This window comes from Rhinopithecus bieti, unplaced genomic scaffold, assembly GCF_001698545.2.
Source record: "Rhinopithecus bieti isolate Rb0 unplaced genomic scaffold, ASM169854v2 scaffold_21703, whole genome shotgun sequence".
Taxonomy (NCBI): Eukaryota; Metazoa; Chordata; class Mammalia; order Primates; family Cercopithecidae; genus Rhinopithecus; species Rhinopithecus bieti.
The window spans coordinates 3,414,339-3,438,777 of NW_016812332.1; the positions used below are offsets into that span (position 1 = coordinate 3,414,339).

The following is a 24,439-nucleotide window of genomic DNA, read 5'->3' on the forward strand; positions in this document are numbered from 1 at the left end:
TGGCGTAAACCCGGGAAGTGGAGCTTGCAGTGAGCTGAGATCCGGCCACTGCACTCCAGCCTGGGCGACAGAGCGAGACTCCCGTCTCAAAAAAAAAAAACTAGCTGGGCATGTTGGCATAAACCTGTGGTCCCAGCTACTTGGTAGGCTTAGGTAGGAGGAAGGTTGAGCCCAGAAGGTTGAGGCTGCAGGAGCCTGATTACACCACTGCACTCCAGCCAGGGCGACAGAGTAAGACCTTGTCTGAAAAAAAAAAAAAAAAAGAGGCCAGGCGCAGTGGCTCAAGTTTGTAACCCCAGCACTTTGGGAGGCCTACATGGGTAGATCATTTGAGGTCAGAAGTTCTAGATCAGCCTGGCCAACATGGTGAAACCCCATTCTCTACTAAAAGTAGAAAAATTAGCTGGGCATGTGGTAGGCGCCTGTAGTCCCAGCTACTCAGGAGGTTGAGGCAGGAGAATTACTTTACCCCAGGAGGTGGAGGTTGCAGTGAGCCGAAATGGTGTCACTGCACTCCAGCCTGGGTAACAGAGTGAGACTGTCTCAAAAAAAAAAAAAAAGGAAAAAACCTTCTTTGATTTTCCTTGAGACCTTGATATAAAAAAAAATGCATTTTACATATGAAGGAATATGCCCCAAATACCTTCTTACTGTTGAAAAAGTAACTCAACAGCTGAAAAAATTATTGTTTTGGCCAATAGCCAAAGGCACAACAGATGTTTCTTAGGAACACGGTTGATCACAATTAAAATCTGGGACCCTATGAGGTTAGAGCTTTCTGGGTCTTTTTTAAACTGGCGTTGTGTGTGTTTTTTGTTTTTTTTTTTTTTGAGACAGAGTCTTGCTCTGTTGCCCAGGCTGGACTGCACAGGTGCGATCATGGCTCACTGTAGCCTTGATCTCCTGGGTTCAAGTGAGCCTTCTGCCTCAGCCTCCCGAGTAGCCAGGACCACAGGTGCTCACTACCAGCCTGGCTAGCTTTTTGGTTTTTTGTAGAGATGAGGTCTACTTGGGATGCCCAGGCTGTTCTCGAACTCCTGGACTCAAGCACTCCTCCCATCTTGGCTTCCCAAAGTGTTGGGATTACAGAGTGATCCACTGCACCCAGCCTAAACTGGCTCTTTAACTATACTTGTTCAGGAAATTCATCATGTTTTAGGGAACACAGCAGGAACTATTATTCCCCAAATTAACAAATACTGCATTCCCCCATGAAATGTATTGTTTATACTAAGCATTGCTCTTAAATTTTATTTTATTTTTTGATGTGCGGTTTTACCCTGGGTAAGAAAATGGATGAATAATTGTATTAATATAAAGCATATGGTAAATCTGTTCTTGTCATTTGATACTTGGACTATCAACTTCATCGTTTTATTCTTTATTCACAAACTAGTATTTTCTAAAGAAAACACATTACTCTTTTAGACCGTGTTTTTTCTTTAGTATTAACACTTTAACAGTCTCTTCTCATTTCTTCCGTCTACTGCATATGCATATGTAGAGCATACGTATTATGCTCTAACAAGGCTTAAGATTCTGATATGCTAGGCAGTTTTGTGACCTTACCTGAGAACTATGGGACTAGCTCTTACAACCTAGCCTCAAGGCATTTAATTCCTGACTTAGAAATATTACAAATGACTACATGTCATAGGTTGCCAGTGTTGCTGGCTAATAAAAAACACCTCTGGCTGGGTGGAGTGGCTCATGTCTGTAATCCCAGCACTTTGGGAGGTTGAGGCAGGCAGATCACTCGAGGCCAGGAGTTCATTACCAGCCTGGCCACCATGGCAAAACCCCATCTCTAGTAAAAATACAAAAATTAGCTGGGTGTGGTGGCGTGCGCCTGTAATTGTAGCTGTGCTGGAGGCTGAGGCACAAGAATTGCTTGAACGTGGGAGACGGAGGCTGCAGTGAGCCAAGATCATGCCACTGCACTCCAGTCTGGACAACAGAGCGAGACTGTCAAAAAAACAAACAAAAACCTGTGTTTAATCAATGATTACTCAGTCATTGCATGAAAGATGTCTTCTATAAATGTTTTATTTTTATGTATTTTTTTAATAGTGAGTCTTGCCATGTTGCCAGGCTGATCTTGAACCGCCTCAGCCTCCCAAAGTGCTGAGACTGCAAGTGTGAGCCATCATACTGGCCCTAAAATTTTTTTGACAATATTCTTTCTTCTGAACCCTTTAAATTAAGAGTCATCTAAGCTGATATTAAACCGTAGAGTTAGATGTACTTTAACATTCATACAGAGTTTTTTTTTTTTTAAGATGGAGTTTTGCTCTTGTTGCCCAGGCTGAAGTGCAGTGGCATGATCTCAGCTCACTGCAACCTCTGCCTCCTGGGTTCAAGCAATTCTCCTGCCTCAGCCTCCTGAGTAGCTGGAATTACAGGTGCCCGCCACTATACCCAGCTAATTATTTTGTATTTTTAGTAGAGACGGGGTTTCATCATGTTGGCCAGGCTGGTCTTGCTGACCTCAGGTGATTCACCTGCCTCGGCCTCCCAAAGTGCAAAGATTACAGGCGTGAGCCACCAGGCCTGGCCTCATACAGATATTTCTTAAAGGCTACTAAAGGTATGGGAAATACTCGTTTGCATGCACTAAAAATGGGAGAATAAATTATTCCATTAAAATGTTGAGGATATTACCCTTTTTGTTATCTGTAGCTATAGTTTAGTCTGTCTAGAGAAATTAGAATAATGTATTTGATGTCACATAGCTGAGGTTTCTACTAAATGTAAATTATGATCTTTTCATATTTTAAGTGTTGATAAAATATAGGGAGTATTACTGATATCTCAGAAATTCTATTTTTGATGGAACTGTCTTGTACAGGTTTGTGTAATAAGCATTAGAGTGTTAGAGAGGATGGGGACTAAAGTTTAATATGCTTGACACTGAGCTGTTTTTAATGTGTATGATTTCATTTAATCTTCATAACCATTTAAAAGTATTATTTTATTTATTTATTTATTTATTTATTTATTTAGAGACGTAGTCTCGCTCTTTCACCCAGGTTGGAGTGCAGTGGCACAATATCAGCTTACTTCAACCTCCCTGTCCCGGGCTCAAGTGATTTTCCTGCCTCAGCCTCCCAAGTAGCTGGGACTACAGGCATGTGCCACGACGCCCAGCGAATTTTGTATTTTTAGTAGAGACGGGGTTTTACCATGTTGGCCAGGCTGGTCTTGAACTCCCGACCTCAAGTGATCCACCCACCTTGGCCTCCCAAAATACAAGGATTACAGGCATGAGCCACCGTGCCCGGCCTAAAGTAGGTGTTATTTAGCTATTACTTGTGCTTTACAAGTAAGGAAACAGACGCAGAAAAGTCACACAGTTGCTGTTCTTTTTTTTTACCCCAGTCTTTTAGACCCCAAATCAGTGCTTCTTTCTGAAAAATACGAATTGAGCAGTGTTCTGGCCTTCTGGGGCTTTTAAGTGAGTAAGGAAATAAAGTGATACGTTAAACAGTATATGTGCTGCTTTTATGCGGTTTAAGGAACATGAAAGTACCACTTAAGTATTTGGGAGGTTAAGGAAGGTTTTATAGAGCAGTTCATGTTTGAGGTGAGTATGGAATTTTTTTTTTTTTTTTTTTTTTTTTTGAAATGGAGTTTGTTTTGCTCTTGTCGCCCAGACTGGAATACAGTGGCGCGATCTCGGCTCACTGCAACCTCCATCTCCCAGGTTCAAGCGATTCTCCTGCCTCAGCCTCCCGAGTAGCTGGAATTACAGGTGCCCGCCACCACACCCGGCTAATTTTTTGCATTTTTAGTAGAGATGGGGTTTCACCATGTTGGGCAGGCTGGTCTCCAACTCCTGACCTCAGGTGGTCTGTCCGCCTCGGCCTCCCAAAGTGCTGGGATTATAGGCATGAGCCACCATGCCTGGCCGATTTTTTTTTTTTTTAAACATGGTTTCAAGTTAATGCTGCTATTTTAAACCATTTACACCTTGGTATTTTCAACAGTGATGAAATTAGCATGTATTGCTATGGAAGCAAAAACAATGTGAGAAATATTACCTAATAAACATTCAGACACGGTATTGAGCACAGTATGTTATATTATAACTTTTTATTTTCTGTTATTTTATTAATATTTTGCTGTTAAGAATTTAATAACCCTAGATGTAATATGATTTCTTTCACTACAGATGTCCTCCTCGCACTTTCTTACCAGCCCTTTGCAAAATTTTTCTTGATGAAAGTGCTCCAGACAATGTATTAGAGGTGACAGCCCGTGCCATAACATACTACTTGGATGTATCTGCAGAATGTACCCGAAGGATTGTTGGGGTCGATGGAGCTATAAAAGCACTTTGTAATCGTTTGGTTGTAGTTGAACTTAACAACAGGACTAGCAGAGACTTAGCTGAACAATGTGTAAAGGTAAGTGTTATTTATTGGCTCATTACTTATTTTTCTTGGACCTCTCAGGGATGAGTATTGGCTCATTTAAACATCACATAGAGACTGAAAAATATATTTACTAAAAAAAAAATTCTTCCTATTTTCAGTCTTACTTTATTGAGAGTAGTTGAGAACAGTGGAAATCACAACCCTTGTGGTACCAAAGGAGGTCCCATAGGCTTGGGAAAAGAAATCTTATCTTAGAAGGAAAACTGTAGGTCATTGCTATGTTCTGTGCTGCTTCAGTGCACTTCAGTTCCTGGTAGTCTCTTAGAGATAGGTTATCCCTGTTCTTACCCCAAATAATTTTGTATTATAATAGTAACAACCACCACCCACCAGTGCTAGGCGTTATTCTGAGCACTTTAAGGTATTAACTCATTTAATCTTCACAGCGACTCTATACAGGATAGGTTGGTGCCAGGAATATTATCTTTTTTTTTTTTTTTTTTTGAGACAGTCCCTATGTTGCCTAGGCTGGGGTGCAGTGGCACAATGTCAGCTCACTGCAACCTCCGCCTCCCAGTTCTAGTGATTTTCCTGCCTCAGCCTCCCAAGTAGCTGGGACTACAGGTGCCCACCACCATGCCTAGCTAATTTGTTTTGTATTTTTGGTAGAGATGGGGTTTCACTATGTTGGCCAGGCTGATCTTGAACTCTTGACCTTGTGATGTCCCTGCCTTGGCCTCCCAAAGTGCTGGGATTATAGGCGTGAGCTACCACCCCCTGCTGAATATTATCATTTCCATGTTACAGATGAAAAAAATTCAAGTATGCTGAGGTTAAGGAACGTACTTGGGAGTAGTGAGCAGCAGAGCCAAGACTTAAAGTTTAGGAATTTGAAGATTAGGAAGTCTGGTTCTAGGGCCCAGGGATTTAACTATTTTGCTGTATTCCCTGTAGCGTAAGCTGTTGTCTTCATGTAACTCTAAAACTTTGTGTAGTTCTAAAAGCATTAGTACTAGATTTTACATTTAGTACTAAATGAATACATTTAGATTTTTTTTTTTTTTCTTGAGGCAGTCTTGCTCTGTCTCCCAGGCTGGAGTGCAGTGGTGCAATCTCAGCTCACTGCAACCTCTGCTTCCTGGGTTCAAGCGATTCTCCTGCCTTAGTCTCCTGAGTAGGTGGGACTACAGGTGTGTGCCACCATGTCTGGCTAATTTTTTGTATTTTCAGTAGAGATAGGGTTTCACCATGTTGGCCAGGCTGGTCTCGAACTCCTGACCTCAGGTGATCTATCTGCCTTGGCCTCCAAGGTGTTGCTGGGATTACAGGCTTGAGTCACTGTGCCCAGCCCCTGATTATTATTATTATTATTATTTTATGATTTCTGCTTCATTCTTTTTATGGTTCTTGCTGCTTTAGGTTAGCATTTCTCAAATTTTTTGTCTCAGGATCCCTTTACAAGTCTTAAATAATTGAGGATACCCAAAGAGCTTTTGTTTATATAGGTTTTGTCTATTTATTCAGCATATTAGATACTGAAACTGATAAATTTAAAATATTAATTACATGTTATTCATAATAGCTTTAATGAAAAATAACTTTTTTTTTTCTTTTTTTTTGAGACAGAGTGTCGCTCTGTTGCCCAGGCTGGAGCGCAGTGGTGCGATCTCGGCTCACTGCAAGCTCCGCCTCCTGGGTTCACGCCATTCTCCTGCCTCAGCCTCCCGAGTAGCTGGGACTACAGGCGCCTGCCACCACACCCGGCTAATTTTTGTATTTTAGTAGAGACAGGGTTTCACCGTGTTAGCCAGGATGGTCTCGATCTCCTGACCTCGTGATCCACCCGCCTTGGCCTCCTGAAGTGCTGGGATTACAGGCGTGAGCCACCGCGCCCAGCCAAAAAATAACTTTTTAAAATAAACAAAGTTAGTGAGAAGACTGGAATTGTTAGGCATTTTTGCAAGTCTCTTAAGAACACTTTGTCTTTACAGTAGACAGCTGGATCTCCTATCTGCTTCTGCATTCAGTCTAGTACAATATCACACCATGCTTAGCTTCTGGAAACTGCTACCCTAGACTCATGAGAATGAGAATGAAAAAGACTAATAGTGCTAGAGTATTATTACAAGCTTTTGCTAAATTACTTGTAGTTCTTTAGCTTGCGATACAGATTTCACTTTCTAAACCTGCACTGTCCAGTATGGTAGCCAAGTGAGTCTACTGAGCACTTCAAATGTGGCCACTCCAAATAGAGATGTGTTGTAAGTATAAAGTATACCTGCAGTTTTAAAGACTATACATAAAAGACTATAATATGTATCAGTAATTTTCTATACGGATTTCATGTTGAAATGATGATGCCTGGATATATTGGGTTAAATAAAATGTTATTTTTATTGTTATTATTTTTGAGACGGAGTTTCATTCTTGTTGCCTAGGCTGGAGTGCGGTAGCACGATCTCGGCTCACCACAACCTCCGCCTCCCAGATTCAAGTGATTCTCCTGCCTCAGCCTCCCGAGTAGTTGGGATTAGAGGCATGTGCCACCATGCCTGGCTAACTTTATATTTTTTAGTAGAGATGGGATTTTTTTCATGTTGGTCAGGCTGGTCTCAAACTCCCAACCTCAAGTGATCTGCCCGCCTCGGCCTCCCAAAGTGCTGGGATTACAGGCGTGAGCCACTGCGCCTGGCTATTAATATTATTTTTTGAGACAGAGTCTCACTGTCTTGCTCAGGATGGGAGTGCAATGGTGTGATCATGGCTCACTGCAGCCTCGACCTCGTAGGCTCAAGTGATCCTCTAGCCTCAACCTCCTGAGTAGCTGGGACTATAGCACATGCCACTACTATGCCTGGCTAATTTTTGTATGTTTTGTAGACATCAGATTTTGCCAAGTTGCCCAGGTTAGTCTTGAACTTCTGGGCTCAAGCGAACTGCCCACCTTGGCTTCCCGAAGTGCTGGGATCACAGATGTGAGCTACCACACCCATCTAAAATATATTATTAAAATTAATTTCATTTGTTTCACTTTTCTGTTTTTAATGTGTCACTAATAAATTTGGAGAGCGCATTATTTCTGTGGTTGTTGAAAATCAGGCTTGCATTCTTTTGTTACGTTTGTTTTACTATTATAGGTATTAGAACTGATATGTACTCGTGAGTCAGGAGCAGTCTTTGAGGCTGGTGGTTTGAATTGTGTGCTTACCTTCATTCGTGACAGTGGACATCTAGTTCATAAAGACACCTTGCACTCTGCCATGGCTGTGGTATCAAGACTCTGTGGCAAAATGGAGCCTCAAGATTCTTCTTTAGAAATTTGTGTAGAATCTCTGTCTAGTTTATTAAAACATGAAGATCATCAGGTAAATAAGTTGCTGTTATTTACTTTCCATTTTCAGAAAGTGATTCTTAGTGTCCCCTATTTATAATTATGATTAATTTGTGCTTTCCACTTGATGAAATAGAGGTAATTCCATCTTCTTTCTCTCATCTCTCCATGTGGTAATCTCCATTTTGGGAATGAAACTTTTCAGATTATAGATGTGATACATGTTTATTCTTAAAATTTAAATACCATAAAAATATTTTTACAGCTGTACTTGTACTGAGTATAATTTTGTTGACTTGGTGCAGTTTTGTTGACCTGATTTTGTTGACTTAAGATAGATCTCATTTAAAGTAAATAAGACAGTATTTTTTATTTTTATTATTTTTTGTGAGACAGAGTCTTGCTCTGTCGCCCAGGGTGGAGAGCAGTGGCATGGTCTTCTCTCACTGCAACCTCTGCCTCCCGGGTTCCAGAGATTCTCCTGCCTCAGCCTCCTGAGTAGCTGGGACGACAGGCACCCACCACCACGCCTGACCAATTTTTGTATTTTTAGTAGAGACAGGGTTTCACCAGATTGGCCAGGCTGATCTTGAACTCCTGACCTTGTGATCCATCTGCCTCGGCCTCCCAAAGTGCTGGGATTACAGGCTTGAGCCACCGCGTGAGGCTAAGACAGTATTTATAATCTTATCTGTAAACCCTTACTGAATTAGCATACTTTGGAAAATAAAACTTGACTTTTAATACTTTTTTATTGTTCAGATGTTATTTTCAGTTGATATAGATTATCATGACAAAAGTACACATAATAATAGTTAATATTTTTGAGCTTTTACTATCCATCTAGATTCTTTATATGTGTTACCTTATTTAAGCTAACACAATGAGATATAGGTACCATTAATATCCCCATTTTACAAATGAGGGAGCTGAGGCTTTACACAGTTTAAGTAACTTCCTTGGATTACACAGTTAGCAGTATATGGAGTTATGATTCAAATCTAGGCAGATCACATGCTTAATCACTTTGCTACAGTTGCCTTTCTTGTAGTGTCAGTATTGAAATGATCATTACTAACCCTTTGTGGGTGAATTTTATCTGTGGGCATTTTCTTCACATTGTTAGGTTTCAGACGGAGCTCTGCGATGCTTTGCATCACTGGCTGACCGATTTACCCGTCGTGGTGTTGACCCAGCTCCATTAGCCAAGCATGGATTAACTGAGGAGCTGTTATCGCGAATGGCTGCTGCTGGTGGTACTGTATCAGGACCATCATCAGCATGTAAACCAGGTCGCAGCACCACAGGAGCTCCTTCCACCACTGCAGATTCCAAATTGAGTAATCAGGTGTCAACAATTGTAAGTCTGCTCTCAACACTTTGCAGAGGCTCTCCAGTAGTAACACATGTAAGAATGTTTTTGAATCTTTGCTTTTTAATCTTCAGAAAGTGTTTTATATAATGCTAATATATTAAACTTCTTTCTTCCCATTCTTTTTCTAGGATCTTCTGAGGTCGGAGCTTCCAGATTCAATTGAAAGTGCATTGCAGGGTGATGAAAGATGTGTGCTTGATACTATGCGTTTGGTTGACCTTCTCTTGGTGCTATTATTTGAAGGACGAAAAGCTTTGCCAAAGTCTAGTGCTGGATCTACAGGCAGAATCCCAGGACTCCGGAGATTAGATAGTTCTGGGGAGCGCTCACATCGGCAGCTGATAGATTGTATTCGAAGTAAAGATACTGATGCACTTATAGATGCAATTGACACAGGAGGTCAGAAAATATTTTTTTAAAATATAAAAAGAAAGTTATGAGATAAGCATATAGGCAGTTCCTAGATTTTGGACAATACTCTTAGAAATCCAGATAACAAAGTGGCACCCCTTCAATATTCTCCACTCTCCCTGTGTATAATTGTGTAATTATCAGCTTGGTTCATGGTGAAACCTGAATAAATGCTTGTTGAATGAGTAAAACTTCTATAAAGTTTGAAATTTCTGTTAGATTACCTGAAGGAAATCTTGTAAATTCTAAGGTTTTCTCAAGATTGATGGAAACTGATGTGAATGAATTATAATAATGCAGATTTTTTTTGACTGCTGCATGAGATGATCAGCAAATATAAATTCCTGAAAGATGCTTCTGGGTCATCAGATTTGTTCTTCTGTGTTCTTTGGATTATAGATGTGGATTAGCCGCTTTTAGCAACTACTACCTTATTGTGTATTTAGTGTTTTCCTTTCTTATTTTATGTTTGTTTTTAAGACTTAAAGCCTTGTGAATCCCCAGTGGCTTAAAAATTTTCAAATATTTTTTCTTCTTGTTTTTGCAGTGGGGACAGAGTCTTGCTCTGTTGCACAGGCAGGAGTGCAGTAGTACAGTCTTGGCTCACTGCATCCTCTGCCTCCTGGGCTTGAGCGATTCTCCTGTCTCAGCCTTCCGAGTAGCTGGGATTACAGGCATGTGCCACCACACCCGGCTTATTTTTGTATTTTCAGTAGGAACGGAGTTTCACCATGTTGGCCATGCTCGTCTCGAACTCCTGACCTCAAGTGATCCGCCCACCTCGGCCTCTCAGAGTGCTGGGATTACAGGTGTGAGCCACCGTGCCTGGCCTTAAATACTTTTTCTTAGCTGATCTCAGGTTTCTGATTATGTACTACTTTATAGTTGAACTAAATATTTAAAATACTGTCTTCGCTCTTTATTTAGATGATGACTAATGACAATCTTAAAATGGTTCAGTCTTTAGAAAAGTTTTATATTATTTTATTGACTTTAAAAATACATTTTTTTTCTTCAAAATTTCAGCCTTTGAAGTAAATTTTATGGATGATGTAGGTCAGACTCTATTAAACTGGGCCTCTGCGTTTGGAACTCAGGAAATGGTAAGCTAATAAATAAAAGCTAGTATTTAAATTAAAGATAGACATATTAATAAAAAGCAGCTTTATGATTCGTTATCATTTTACAGGTAGAATTTCTTTGTGAGAGAGGTGCAGATGTTAATAGAGGTCAAAGGTCATCATCATTACATTATGCTGCATGTTTTGGAAGACCTCAAGTAGCAAAGGTAAAGTCTAGGTTTTAAAATTACTAATTTTTAACATTTACATGGTTTAAAAATTAGAATGATATAAAACCTTTTATTTCCATGCCATCCCCATCCACTTCATTCCCCTTACTCACTGTGTTTCTTTTTAGTGTTTCCTAATGCAGATTCAATAAAAACATATATATATATATGTGTGTGTTTCCTCCTTTTCTTATACACTCACCTGTACTTTGTTTTTTTACTTAATAATATAAATTAGAAAAAAAGTTCTCATGTAGAGAACTTTTTTTATATCTGTATGCATATCCTATACTACAGGTTTATTCAACTAGTCACCTAGTGTTGAACATGTGATTGTTTCTAATTTATTACTCTTGGCAGTGAATAACTTTGCCTATATTTTCTGTTGTTTGTATTAATCAATAAAATATCCCTTTTTTTTTTTTTTGAGACAGGGTTTTGCTCTATCACCCAGGCTGGACTGCAGTGGCACAGTAGTGACTCACTGCAGCCTTGAATTCCTGGGTTCAAACTATCTCGTGCCTCAGCCTCCTGAGTGGCTGGGATTATAGGCGTGTGCCATCATGCCCAGCTAATTTTTGTACTTTTAGTAGAGACAGGATTTTGCCATGTTGACCAGCCTGGTCTCAAACTCCTAGCCTCAGGTGATCTGCCTGCCTTGGCCTTCCAAAGTGCTGGGATTATAGGGTTGAGCCACCGCACCCAGCCAGATATTCTGTTTGTAGAAGAATCACTTGACTCAGACTAGCAAAGGATTTTTGAGAGTTATTTTTACAGTTAGAGAAATTGAGGTTCAAAGAGGTTAAATGAAAAGATTTACATCAAATATATGAACTAGATGTCTATAATCTGCCAATTGTGAAGTTATTTGGCATAGTATGAGGTTAGTCCACTCTGAAGTTGGGCATACCTGGATTTAAGTCTCACCTTATGCACAAAAAAGGCTGTGTGACCTTGGACAATTTATTAAGTTTATCTGTAAAATAAGTATATATTCTTAGCAAGATTATTGTGAGAATTAGAAACAATATTGTATAGATTTACTGTAGTTATCAGCATATTGTAGGTGCTCAAATGGTAGCTGCTATTATTGTCGTCTTTACACTACAACAAAATTTTCAATAACAGGTTAGTAGCTTTCTAGCCTAAGAACAATGGCCTCTTCAAGCCTGAATTCTATTTGTTTGAGTTGGTTAGTTTTTAGAGAGAATGATGCTTCTAAGGGTGACTAATACTAAGTAAGCAAAGAAGGTTTTAGAGTTTCCCTTTCAAGTACTTTTAAAGTCAACCGTTAGCAAAAAAGTTTTTATTGAGCCATTGTGATTAAGTAGTTTGGGTATGAAATTATGAAAGGTTTAAGGTGTTAGTGGGTATAGATGGATATATTGATGACTTTTGTTTTTGAAACAGGGTCTTGCTGTGTCTCGCAGCCTGGAATGCAGTGGCACAATCATAGCTCATGTAACCTTGAATTCCTGGGCTCAAGTGATCTTCCTGCCTCAGCCTCCAGAGTCCCTAGAACTACAGGCGTGTGCCACCATACTGGCTAATTTTTATTTTTATTTTATGATTTATTTATTTACTTATTCGTAGAGATGAGATCTCACCATGTTGCCTAGGCTGATCTTGAACTCCTGGCGTCCAGTGATCCTCCGATGTAGCCTCCCAAAGTGCTGGGATTACAGGTGTGAGCCACCACACCTGGTTGACTTTTTGGTCTAAAATTTAATTGGACTTAACTTGGTAATTGGCAGTATATAGGAGGCGATGTCGTTGATTGTCAGGTCATAAACTATAACAGTACCTCTCTTAAAGAAATTGGGAGGTGGGGTTTGATGGAAAAAGTGACATGTTAAGATGGAACATACTTAATTTGAGAAGATGATAAATAACTAAGTACAATTAATTTGTAAGTTTTTTTGATATGAATAGGCTGCTTTTTTGTTTTTTGAGATGGAGTTTCGCTCTTGTTGCCCGGGCTGGAGTGCAATGGTGCGATCTCGGCTCACTTTAACATCTGCCTCCCGGGTTCAAGCGATTCTCCTGCCTCAGCCTCCCAAATAGCTGGGATTACAGGCAGGTGCCACCATGCCCGGCTAATTTTGTAGTTTTAGTAGGGACGGGGTTTCTCCATGTTGGTCAGGCTGGTCTTGAACTTCAGTCCTCAGGTGACCCACCCACACTGGCCTCCTGAAGTGCTGGGATTACAGAATAGGCTGCTTTTAAGGCACTAAGTGCAAAGGCAGAGATTTGGATTGCCACCTACTTGATTAAGTAATTCTGGAAAATCTTTCATTTACATAGTTGGATGTCAAAGAGATAAAGTATTGTTATATTCAAATTAAATGCTTTTCTTCTCTAGACTCTGTTACGACATGGTGCAAATCCAGATCTGAGAGATGAAGATGGGAAAACTCCATTAGATAAAGCTCGAGAAAGGGGCCATAGTGAAGTAGTAGCTATTCTTCAGTCTCCAGGTGAGTGCTACATTCTTTTCCTTTTAAGCCATCTGCTGTTATTTTTCATCTTTCACTTCCATAGCTTTCTGTAGATGCATTAACATTATATAAATGAACTATTCCTATGAAGTCAAATAATTATATATGTATATCCTTACATTTGATAAACCTTTAACAGCTTAATCTTCTATGTTCTTTGAGACCATGACTGCCTGATTCCAGAATGACCAAAATCTGAAATTCAAGGAATATGGGAATGTCAGATAAAGAATACTTTGGTGGTGTTTAGATAGGGTAGTTTGACAGAAGTTTTAAGTTTTCAGAGAGTTGATGAATCCAGAAGCTCTGTGAAATAATTTTTGGAACCAAGTGGAGTATCCAAAATTACCTCCTTAATTTGTTATTGAGCTCATTGAAGTTACTGATGCTCTTCAGTATTATAAGCATCATTGAAACCATGTTCTAATTTCAGTTTATTTGTTAATTAAAGATAATTATTGTTCGAAGTTGGATATATCTTAAGGTTTTTTCCTTGAAAGCAAAAGTTTCCAAAAAAGTACTTCTTGAAAAAATATTTGTCTGCAGGTGATTGGATGTGTCCAGTTAATAAAGGAGATGATAAGAAAAAGAAAGATACAAACAAAGATGAAGAAGAATGTAATGAGCCCAAAGGAGATCCGGAAATGGCACCCATATACTTGAAAAGGTTATTGCCAGTGTTTGCACAAACATTTCAGCAAACTATGCTGCCTTCAATAAGGTAGTTATTCATACTATTTGTATGTGTTAGTCAAATTACACCAATTATATGGTTTTATTTATCTCCCTTTTCCAGAAGGATTTGAGGTTTATTTTAATGTTAAAAAGGTGTGGTAAGAATAAAAATTAGATGAGAAGTGGGAAGTCCTGTCTTTTCTTCTGATGTTCTGAATGAAGAGGGGGGAGGTTTAGAAAAGATTCCTAGATTCTTAACAAATTTTTGGTAGCTCTCTGAATATTAAATCTCTATTTGGTAAGTATTGCAAACACTTACTGAGCTTTTTGGAAGCCTGTTGGTAGGGACAATATGACATGGCCACTGGAGGAGTTATACAGATAGATGAGACTTGGCTCTTGCTTACTCTTCCCCTTGTGAGCTAGTAAGGCTGTATGTGGGTAAAACACAGAGTGGTAAGTGGTAGATTAAGCACATATTCAGGGTTCTCTGGGAATATGGATGATTTAACAACTAATTGGGCTGGGCAGATTGGAGACAGTTTTATGCAGAGGTGAGATTTAAATTGTGGTTTAAAGGACACTTAGGAGTTTTCTAGGCAGACAGATTTGGAAACATGGGTGAAGAACAGTATGTGCAAATGCATGAAGGTATAAATCCATCCATCAGGAACTCCTTGTGGCTCTCCCTCTACAGTGCATCCATAGCTTGCTATTTCTTTTCATCTTTTGCTAGTCAGTACTCTGATCCAAACTCCCAAAGACAGTGGTTTGATCACTGTAGTGGCCTCTTAATTAGTCATTCTGCTTTTTCTCTCTTGCTCCTTTACAATGTTTGTACATATTAGGCTGAATTATATGTGTAGATGTGTGTGTGTGTGTATGTTTTTTTAATTAATTAATTTTTTGAGACAGTATTGCTGTCACCTGGGCTGGAGTGCAGTGGCTGGATCACGGCTCACTGCAGCCTCGACTTCCTGGGCTCCAGTGATTCTCCCACCTTAGCCTCCCGAATAGCTAGGACTACAAGTGTGCCACCATACCCAGCTAATTTTTTGTACTTTTAGTATAGATGGGGATTCACCGTGTTGCCCAGGCTGGTCTCAAACTCCTGGGTTCAAGTGATTGCCCACCTCAGCCTCCCAAGTGCTGGGATTACAGACATGGGCCACTACATCTGACCATATATATTTTTAGAGACAAGTCTTGCTTTGTCACCCAAGCTGAAGTGCAGTGGCACAGTTATAGCTCACTGTAATCTTGAACTCCTGTGCTCTAGCAGTCCCCCACCTCAGCCTCTCAAGTAGCTAGGACTACAGATGTATACCACCTTGCCTGACTAATTCTTAAATTTTTTGCAGAGACATGGTGTTGCTCTGTTGCCCAGGCTGGTCTTGAACTCCTAGCCTCAAGTGATTTTTCTGCCTTGGCCTCCCAAAGTGTTGAGATTCTAAGTGTGAGCATCTGCATTGCACCTGGCCTGAGAATTATGTACTTTTTTTTTTTTTTTAATTTTTTTAGAGACAAAGTCTTGCTGTCTTGTCTAGGCTGGAGTGCAGTGGCGCAATCACAGCTTACTGCATACTTGAACTCCTAGGCTCAAGGAATCCTCCCACGTTGGCCTGCTGAGTATCTAGGACTACAGGTGTGCACCACCACACCAGCTAATGTTTTTATTTTTTTGTGGAGATGAGGTCTGGCCATCTTGCCCAGGCTGGTCTTAACTCCAGGGCTCAAGCAATCGTCTGGCCTCAGCTTCCTGAAGTGCTGGAATTACAGGCATAAGCTACCTCACTTGGCTTGAGAATTATATATTTAAATCATAATTATATCACACCACTTTCTAGTTTGAACCCTTCAGAGCTTCTAATTGGCTTTAACTAAAACTCAGCTCCTTAACCCTTAGGCTTGCAAGTTCTTAGATAATCCCAACCCAACTCTCCACCTGAGTACTACCTAACATTTGGCCCATTACACTTATGCTAGCCTTCTTTCTATTTGTGGAACCCTCCAAGCACATCCTTGCCTTAGGGCTTTTGTACTTGTTTGTCATCTGCTTGAGACTTTCTGTCCCCAGATCTTCTGAATGGGTGTTCGCTTCTTATCATTCAGATCTCAGTTCAAATGTTACATCAGTTGAAGTCTGTCTCCCTGATGTAAATTTACCCTGTTACACTTTTTTTTTTTTTTTTTTTTTGAGACGGAGTCTCGCTCTGTCACCCAGGCTGGAGTGCAGTGGCTGGATCTCAGCTCACTGCAAGCTCTGCCTCCCAGGTTCACGCCATTCTCCTGCCTCAGCCTCCCGAGTAGCTGGGACTACAGGCGCCTGCCACCACGCCCAGCTAGTTTTTTGTATTTTTTAGTAGAGACGGGGTTTCACCGTGTTAGTCAGGATGGTCTCGATCTCCTGACCTCATGATCCGCCCGTCTCGGCCTCCCAAAGTGCTGGGATTACAGACTTGAGCCACCGCGCCCGGCCCCTGTTACACGTTTTTTATCAATAATGTTTTACTGACTTTACAAAGCTTACGCTATCTTGCCTGGGCACGGTGGCTAATGCCTGTTTTCCCAGCACTTTGGGAGGCTGAGGCAGGTGGATCACTTGAGGCCAGGAGTTTGAAATCAGCCTGGCTAACATGGCGAAACCTGTCTCTATGAAAAATTAAAAAATTAACTGGGTGTGGTAGTGCTTTTCCATATTCCCAGCTACTCAGGAGGCTGAGGCAGGAGAATTGCTTGAACCCAGGAGGCAGAGGTTGCAGTAAACTGAGATCGCGCCACTGCATTCCAGCCTAGGCACCAGAGCAAGACTCCATCTCAAAAAAAAAAAAAAAAAAAGTTACACTATCTGAAATACTGCTTTTTGGGGGCTTTTGTTTGTTTTATTGTCTTGTCTCTTTAAGGTAAGCACCATGAGAACTGGTGAGATTCAAGTACCTTATGTACTCCTGCATTCCTACAAAGACAAGGAGGTATAGAATAGGGCCTGATCCTTAGGTCCTCAGTAGATATTTACTGAATGATTGAATGAGTGTGTTTTGTTAGCAGTTGCAAATATTTCAGTATTAATGGAGTACAGGATACATTTGGAAAACTCAGAGAGTAACGTAAAGAAAGTAGAGAGGAGCTTTTTATAACCTATGAAGGCTTTTGTAGGCCATGTGAAAGGGCGTGGACTCTACCTCACAGTTAAGAAAGATTATTAAAGACCTGTAAGGAAAATTTGACACATCTGGATTTCTGTTTATCAAGATCACTTCAACAGCCTGGCAGAGAGAAGAACTGGAGGAAGGAGAGAATAGAAACAGACAGGGATTCATTGAGATAGGAACTTCAGGGCAACTGGGTTGGCGAGAACAAATTTAAGAGTTTGGCAGATGGGTTGTATAGGGATTGGTGACCAATTAGATGGTGGATTGAAGGAAGAAAGGGTGAAAGATAACTGCAGGTTTTTGGCTGAGTAGGAATCTGATTTTGGTCATTTTCAGTTCAGGAGGTCTATAGAACATGCAGTTTTATAAGATTCAAGTACCTTAAATACCAGTATTATGAGCTGACATTAAAATACAAGCAGTCTGCTTTAAATAGGAGAGAAGTGACAGCAAAATAATTCACTGTGAACATTTAATAGCTTGGTTTTTAATTCTTCCCCAAATAGCTACAGAGGTATAGGTGTTAGTGGGGTCACTTTTTTTTTTTAAAAAAAAAAACAACACAAGACTTGAATCATCTTAAATGAGCAAGTTCAGTTTTGAACAAGATAATTTGGTCTGAAAATTTTAGAGGACCATCTGTTACGCCGATGCAAGAATAATTCCGGAGTAGAAGTGCTTCATGATAAGGCCATCAGAAAATTATAAAGTATGCTACCATATAGCAGAGTTCCCTTACTGGATGGTTGTTTTCTGTTATCATTTTAAATGTTTAGAGATATTAGTGTTAGAAAATTTGATGCTAAATTTTCCCAGGTAATTATTAGCAGACACATTTAATTGTAGCTAGGAAAATAATATATGTCTTAGTTAAGAACTCATACTCTGGAATCAGCTCATTGCCACTTTCCTTTTTGTTTGGCCATGGGCAAAGCACATAACCTCTTAATCAATTAGCTTGTCTCCAAGGTGAGGATAGTTACAGTTAATCCTCTTTAGGAGTGAGAATAGAAATTAAATATGTGCGTAGCATAGTGTCTAAAATGTTAGCGGTATTTGAAAAGTGATAAGTTTATTTTTTGGAATTATTTAGAATTATTAAAACAAGGGGAGCACACGGTAGCGCACTCCTAGTCCCAGCTACTTGGGAAGCTGAGGTAGTAGCATTGCTTGAGACCAGCTTAGGCAACATAGTGAGACCCTGTCTTGAAAAAACAAGGTGGATTGGTTACAACCTGATATTTTACCAGGTTTTTTGAAGTTTTTTCAGATAAGTAAACATAATGCTGATTCAGACAGTTAAAGGAGTGTCCATGTATATTCACATTAGCTATTACCTGTATAGGCCTGTGCACAGTATCTGTTCAGGAAATAAAAGGCAGACAGCAGATCAGTGAAGGCTTCAAAACAGAGATCGGTAGTATCAGTGGTGGAGTAGTTTGTAAAAGCCTGATTATTTTCTCTGTAAGATAATTAGACTGAGGACTTCTCCACTTCATTTTAGAAGAAAGCTACATAGAATTTCGAAGAGGTCTGGTAAGTAAACATCTTAGGAGTTAGTGTAAATAACTGGACAAAGATTGAGTCTACTTTTCAGCAAATTAGATCTTTGAAGACCTTTTAAAAATTTTTTTTTATTTTTTTCGGGGGGAGACAGAGTCTTGCTCTGTCACCCAGGCTGGAGTGAAGTGGCATGATCTTGGCTTACTGCAGCCTCTGCCTCCTGGGTTCAAGTGATTCTCCTGCCTCAGCCTCCCAAGGGTTTAACAGGGATTACAGGCATGCACCACCATGCCCAGCTAATTTTTGTAGTTTTAGTAGAGACGGTATTTTGCCATGTTGGCCAGCGTGGCCTTGAACTCCTGACCTCAAGTGATCCGCCTGCCTCGGCCTCCTAAAGTACTGGGATGACAGGGGTGAGCCACCGCGTCTGGCCCTTTAGACATTTTTAAACAATGTTTTAGCTGCAAGGTCTCACTGTCGCACAGGCTGGAGTATAGTGGAGTGCTCATAGCTTACTGCAACCTCAAACTCCTGGGCTCAAGGGATTTTCCCACCTCAGCCTCCTAAGCACCTGCAACCGCAGTTGTGCACCACCGCGCCAGCTAATTTTTTGGGGGAGGACAGGGTGGCTCACTCTGTCACCTAGGCTGGAAGGCTCACAATCTTGGCTCACTGCAGGCTCTGCCTCCCAGGCTCAATCGATCCTGTCACCTCAGTCTCCCAAGTAGCTGAGACTACAGATGCAAGCCACCATGCCTGGCTAAACACCTGGCTAATTAAAAAAAGTTTTGTTTGTAGAGATGAAGTCTTTCTGTATTGCCCAGACTGGTCTCAAACTCCTAAGCTCAAGCGATCTTCCCATGTCAGCCTCCCAAAGTGTTGGGTTTACAGGCATGAGCCACCGTGTGTGGTCTGGTTTTCTTTTCTTTCTTTCCTTCTTTTTATTTTTTATTTTTTATTTTTTTTTGTGACAGGATCTTACCCTGCTGCTCAGCCTGGAGTGCGGTGGCATGATCTTAGCTCACTGCAGGCTTAGCCTCCTGGGCTCAAGCAATTCTCCAGCCTCCCAAGGAGCTGATATTACAGGCGAGCACCACCACACCCAGCTAATTTTTTAGTTTTTTTATGTAAACAAGGTCTCACTATGTTGCCCAGACTGAACTCTTGAGCTCTAGTGATCCTCCCAAAGTGCTAAGATTAACAGGTGTGAGCCACTGCGACTGGCCCAATATTTTTTTTTAAACAATTTGAGAGAAAAAAGTAGACTTGGTGGGATATAGTGGGAAGTTGTTCTTGGGTGAAAACATTAAATAATCTGAAGACATAAATTCTTCTAAAATTAATTTGTAGGTTATGCAGTTCTAAAGGAAATAACTACAGAATTTGTTTTAGAACTTGACAGATCCCAAAGTTCATCTGGAAGAATAAATAGGTGAGATTATTAAAAAAAAATCTGAAAAGTTAGTGTAACCCTTCAGCAATGAAACCTTTATGATAACTAGCAGAATAATGTGTAAATCAACGGAATAAAATAGTCCCCCCAATACAGCCAGTTATATATAGGTATTGAATGTATTATAATGAATGTTTCTCAGATCATTCACGGGAGGGAGTACTATTTATTAAATGGTACTGGAATATCTGCTTTGTAGTTTGATTTTAAAAATCACCCTAATCTTTTATATTTCAAATCTAAACAAATTCTAAGACTTAAAACTAAAGTATTAGGAAAAGAAAAGAAACAGATAAGATACTTTTTTTTCCCCCTGTCCTCCAAAACTTTTTTTTGAGACAGTCTTGCTCTGTCACTTAGGCTTGGAGTGCAGTGGCATGATCTTGGCTCACTGCACCCTCCGACTCCCAGGTTCAAGCAATTCTCGTGCCTCAGCCTCCTGAGGAGCTTGGGATTAAGGATATCCACCACCATGCCAAGCTAATTTTTGTATTTTTTTAGTAGAGGTGGGGTTTCACCATGTTGGCCAGGCTGGTCTTGAACTCCTGGCCTCATCTGATCCACCCTCTTCGGCCTCCCAAAGTGTTGGAATTACAGCCGTGAGCCCCTCCGGAACCTCTGAGCAAAGGAAAATATACTTGAATGTTTATCAGACCTTGATAGGAAGAACGGCTTTTTGTTTATTTGTTTGTTTTTTTGAGACAGAGTCCTGCTCACTTGCCAAGGCTGGAGTGCAGTGGCGCCATCTTGGCTCACTGCAACCTCTGCCTCCTGAGTAGCTGGGATTACAGGCACACACCACCATGCCTGGCTAATTTTTTTGTGTTTTTAGTAGAGATGAGGTTTTGCCATGTCAGCCAGTCTGGTGTCAAACTCATGATCTCGTGATCTGCCCACTTTGGCCTCCCAAAATGCTGGGATTACAGGTGTGAGCCACCACACCCAGCCTGGCTTTTCTTTTCTTTTCCTTTTTTTTTTTTTTTTTTTTTTTTTTTTTTTTTTTTTGAGACAGGGTGTTGCTGTCACCCAGACTGGAGTGCAATAATGTGATCATGGCTCACTGCAACCTTGAATTCCATGGCAGTGTATCCTCTTGCCTCAGCCTCTTGAGTAGCTAGAACTGCAGGCACACACCACCAGGTCCAACTAATTTTTATTTTTCGAGACAGCCTTGCTTTGCTGCCCAGGCTGGTCTTGAACTCCCAGGCTTAAGCAGTTCCCCTGCCTTGACTTCCCAAGCTGTGGGATTATAGACGTGAGCCACTATGCCTGGCTTACTTTAGAAACTTATTTGCATTAGCCAAATATGTCCTTTTAAATTTATTTTATGAAAAAAACATAAAACTACTGCATACCAGAAACAATATTAACTGCAGCCACAGATGTCCCAGAATAGAAACTTTTAATCTAAATAAATTTGCCAGCAGGTGGGTATTTGTTAGCAAATATGACAAAGGGATACTGTCTTTATTATATAAAGGGCATGTACAAATTGATTGTAAAAATTTCAGAGCCATTTGAGTAAAGCAGCCAATGAAATTAAGGCACAGTGTTCAAGAAGAAACAGCAAAAAATTAATATAGAAAAATGTATTTCCTAGCTGGGCATGTTAGCTCATGCATGTAATCCCATCACTTTGGGAGGCTGAGGTGGGAGGATTGCTTGAGTCCAGGAGTTTGAGACCAGCCTGGGCAACAGGCTGAAACCCTGTCTATAAAACACACAAAAATTAACTGAGTATGGTGGTGCATGCCTGTAGTCCTAGCTACTTGGGAGGTTGAGGTGGGAGAATTGCTTGAATCTGGGCAGTCAAGGCTGTAGTGAGCCGAGATTGTGCTGCTGCACTCCAGTCTAGGTGACAAAGTGAGATGCTGTCTCAAAAAAAAAAAAATTTCCTTACTAGTAAAAAGCAAAACATTTTGGAGATAAGTGAAATTTGGTATCATTTTTACCTATTTGACAGTTAAGAAACTTAAAAAATTAGAAATTTTTTTAAGTAAAGAGGAGTATTATAGATACTCATATTTAGTGATAATTTAAGGTGTTAGCCTTTTTTGAATCAGTTTGCCAATACGAATGCAGTACTCATACACTTTCAATACTTAATGAAAGTGTTTAGGCTCTTAGATCTGAGAATCCCTCTGTATTGAAGGAATGTGAAGAAACTATTTCCACAAAAAAAAGTGCTATTTTTAATAGAAAAGACTGTAAACTACATGTTCAAAATTTATATAATAGTGTTAAATAGAAAAATTTTATGTTGTGAGTATTATGTATCATCTGCTGATTAAGAGATAGAATTTGAATACAGGCTCTGTAGTGTATTAGCTTGGTGATCTTAGTAGACACCTGTCTCTCAATATCTTCACTTGTAAATTCGAGATAATAAAACCGACCTCATAGATTTTGTTGTGTGGATTAAATTAATTATGTTTTTAAAGTGCATAAAAAGATTCCTGCTCGTAATGCCTCAGTATGTGAGAGAGATAGATAAATAATATATAAACATTCTAATGCATTGTTAATTGAAATAAGTAATGATATAAAACTAATACTTAAATTCTGGTATTTACAATGGAATATAAATAAAAACTGGGGCCAGTAATAAAAACTGGGGCCAGGCACAGTGACTCATGCCTATAATCCCAGCACTTTGGGAGGCCAAAGAGAGTGGATCTCCTGAGCACAGGATTTCGAGACCAGCCTGAGCAATGTGGTAAAACCCTTTCTTTACAAAAATAGAAAAATTAGCTGGGCATGGTGGCAGGTGCCTGTAATCCCAGCTACTTGGGAGGTTGAGGCACAAGAATTGCTTGAACCTGGGAGTCGGAGGTTGCAGTGAGCCAAAATCCTGCCACTGCACTCCAGCCTTGGGGACAGAGCGAGATGCTGTCTCAAAAAAAAAAAAAAAAAAAAAAAAGAAAAAAAAAGAAATTATGGCCGGGTGCGGTGGCTCACGCCTGTAATCCCAGTACTTTGGGAGGCTGAGGCAGGTGGATCACCTGAGGTCAGGAGTTTGAGATCAGCCTGGCCAACATGATGAAACTCCGTCTCTATTAAAACTACAAAAATTAGCTGGGTGTGGTGGCAGGTGCCTGTAATCCCAGCTACTCCAGAGGTTGAGATGGGAGAATTGCTTGAACCCAGGAGGCGGAGGTTGCAGTGAGCCGAGATCACGCCACTGCACTCCAGCCTGGGTGACAGAGCAAGACTCTGTTCCAAAAAAATAAATAAAACTAAATTAAAAACAACAAAACAAGCCAGGCGCGGTGGCTGAAGCCTGTAATCCCAGCACTTTGGGAGGCCGAGACGGGTGGATCACGAGGTCAGGAGATCGAGACCATCCTGGCTAACACGGTGAAACCCCGTCTCTACTAAAAAATACTAAAAAAAACTAGCCAGGCGAGGTGGTGGCGCCTGTAGTCCCAGCTACTCCGGAGGCTGAGGCAGGAGAATGGCGTAAACCCGGGAGGCGGAGCTTGCAGTGAGCTGAGATCCGGCCACTGCACTCCAGCCCGGGCGACAGAGCGAGACTCCGTCTCAAAAAAAAAAAAAACAAAAAAAACCAAAAAAAAAACCAAAACAAAAACTGGAAAGAATCAATCAAACTGTTAAAACAGTTTGTCCTCTGTCCACCTATCATTTTCTGTAATGTACTTGAATTTGTAATAAAGCATATTCCTTCATTAAAGAAATATAATGTTATAACTTCAGCTAGAGAGAGTTATAAAATATGTAGAGACCCCATGCTGTAGAAATATAGCTGTGTCACATGCTTCTCTAGGACATCAGTTGAGAATTTTGCCTCTTTATTCTTCTGTCAGTCACCTCAAGGGTAATGATATCTGCAGCTTAGTGCCTAGAACATTGTTAGATACTTAGAAAATATTTGTTAAATGAATTGGTTATTGGCTCTTACACAATAGACAAGCCTCTTTGTTTGTTTGTTTGTTTGTTTATTTGTTTTTAAGACAGTCTTGCTCTGTCGCCCAGACTGGAGTGCAGTGGCACGATCTTGGCCTGCTACAACCTCCACCTCTAGGGTTCAAGCAGTTTTCCTGTCTCAGCCTCCCGAGTAGCTGGGACTACAGGTGCCCACCATGCCCGACTAATTTTTATGTTTTTGATAGAGATGCGGTTTCACCATATTGGTTAGGCTGGTCTCGAACTCCTGACCTCAGGTGATCCACCTGCCTCAGCCTCCCAAAGTGCTGGGATTACAGGCGTGAACCACCTCTCCCAGCCAAGCCCCTTTTTATTAATAGTTTATTATCATTTAAGTGTATGTGGATATGTGTTTTTTATTTTATTTTATTTTATTTTATTTTATTTTATTTTATTTATTTATTTTTTTTTTTTTGAGACGGAGTCTTG

At 40.4% G+C, this 24,439-nt stretch overlaps 1 protein-coding gene across 1 annotated transcript in view; it reads left to right on the forward strand.

The window, feature by feature from the left end:
• HECTD1 (HECT domain E3 ubiquitin protein ligase 1) overlaps window positions 1-24,439 on the forward strand; it is a 117,068-nt gene that overhangs the window by 31,354 nt on the left and 61,275 nt on the right. The window contains exons 3-12 of the mRNA XM_017895868.1: window positions 4,172-4,406; window positions 7,514-7,741; window positions 8,834-9,115; window positions 9,211-9,481; window positions 10,520-10,596; window positions 10,683-10,781; window positions 13,147-13,261; window positions 13,829-14,006; window positions 14,230-14,255; window positions 18,614-18,645. Of these exons, the coding sequence (XP_017751357.1) occupies window positions 4,172-4,406; window positions 7,514-7,741; window positions 8,834-9,115; window positions 9,211-9,481; window positions 10,520-10,596; window positions 10,683-10,781; window positions 13,147-13,261; window positions 13,829-14,006; window positions 14,230-14,255; window positions 18,614-18,645 (1,543 nt within the window). The remainder of the gene's footprint in view (window positions 1-4,171; window positions 4,407-7,513; window positions 7,742-8,833; window positions 9,116-9,210; window positions 9,482-10,519; window positions 10,597-10,682; window positions 10,782-13,146; window positions 13,262-13,828; window positions 14,007-14,229; window positions 14,256-18,613; window positions 18,646-24,439) is intronic.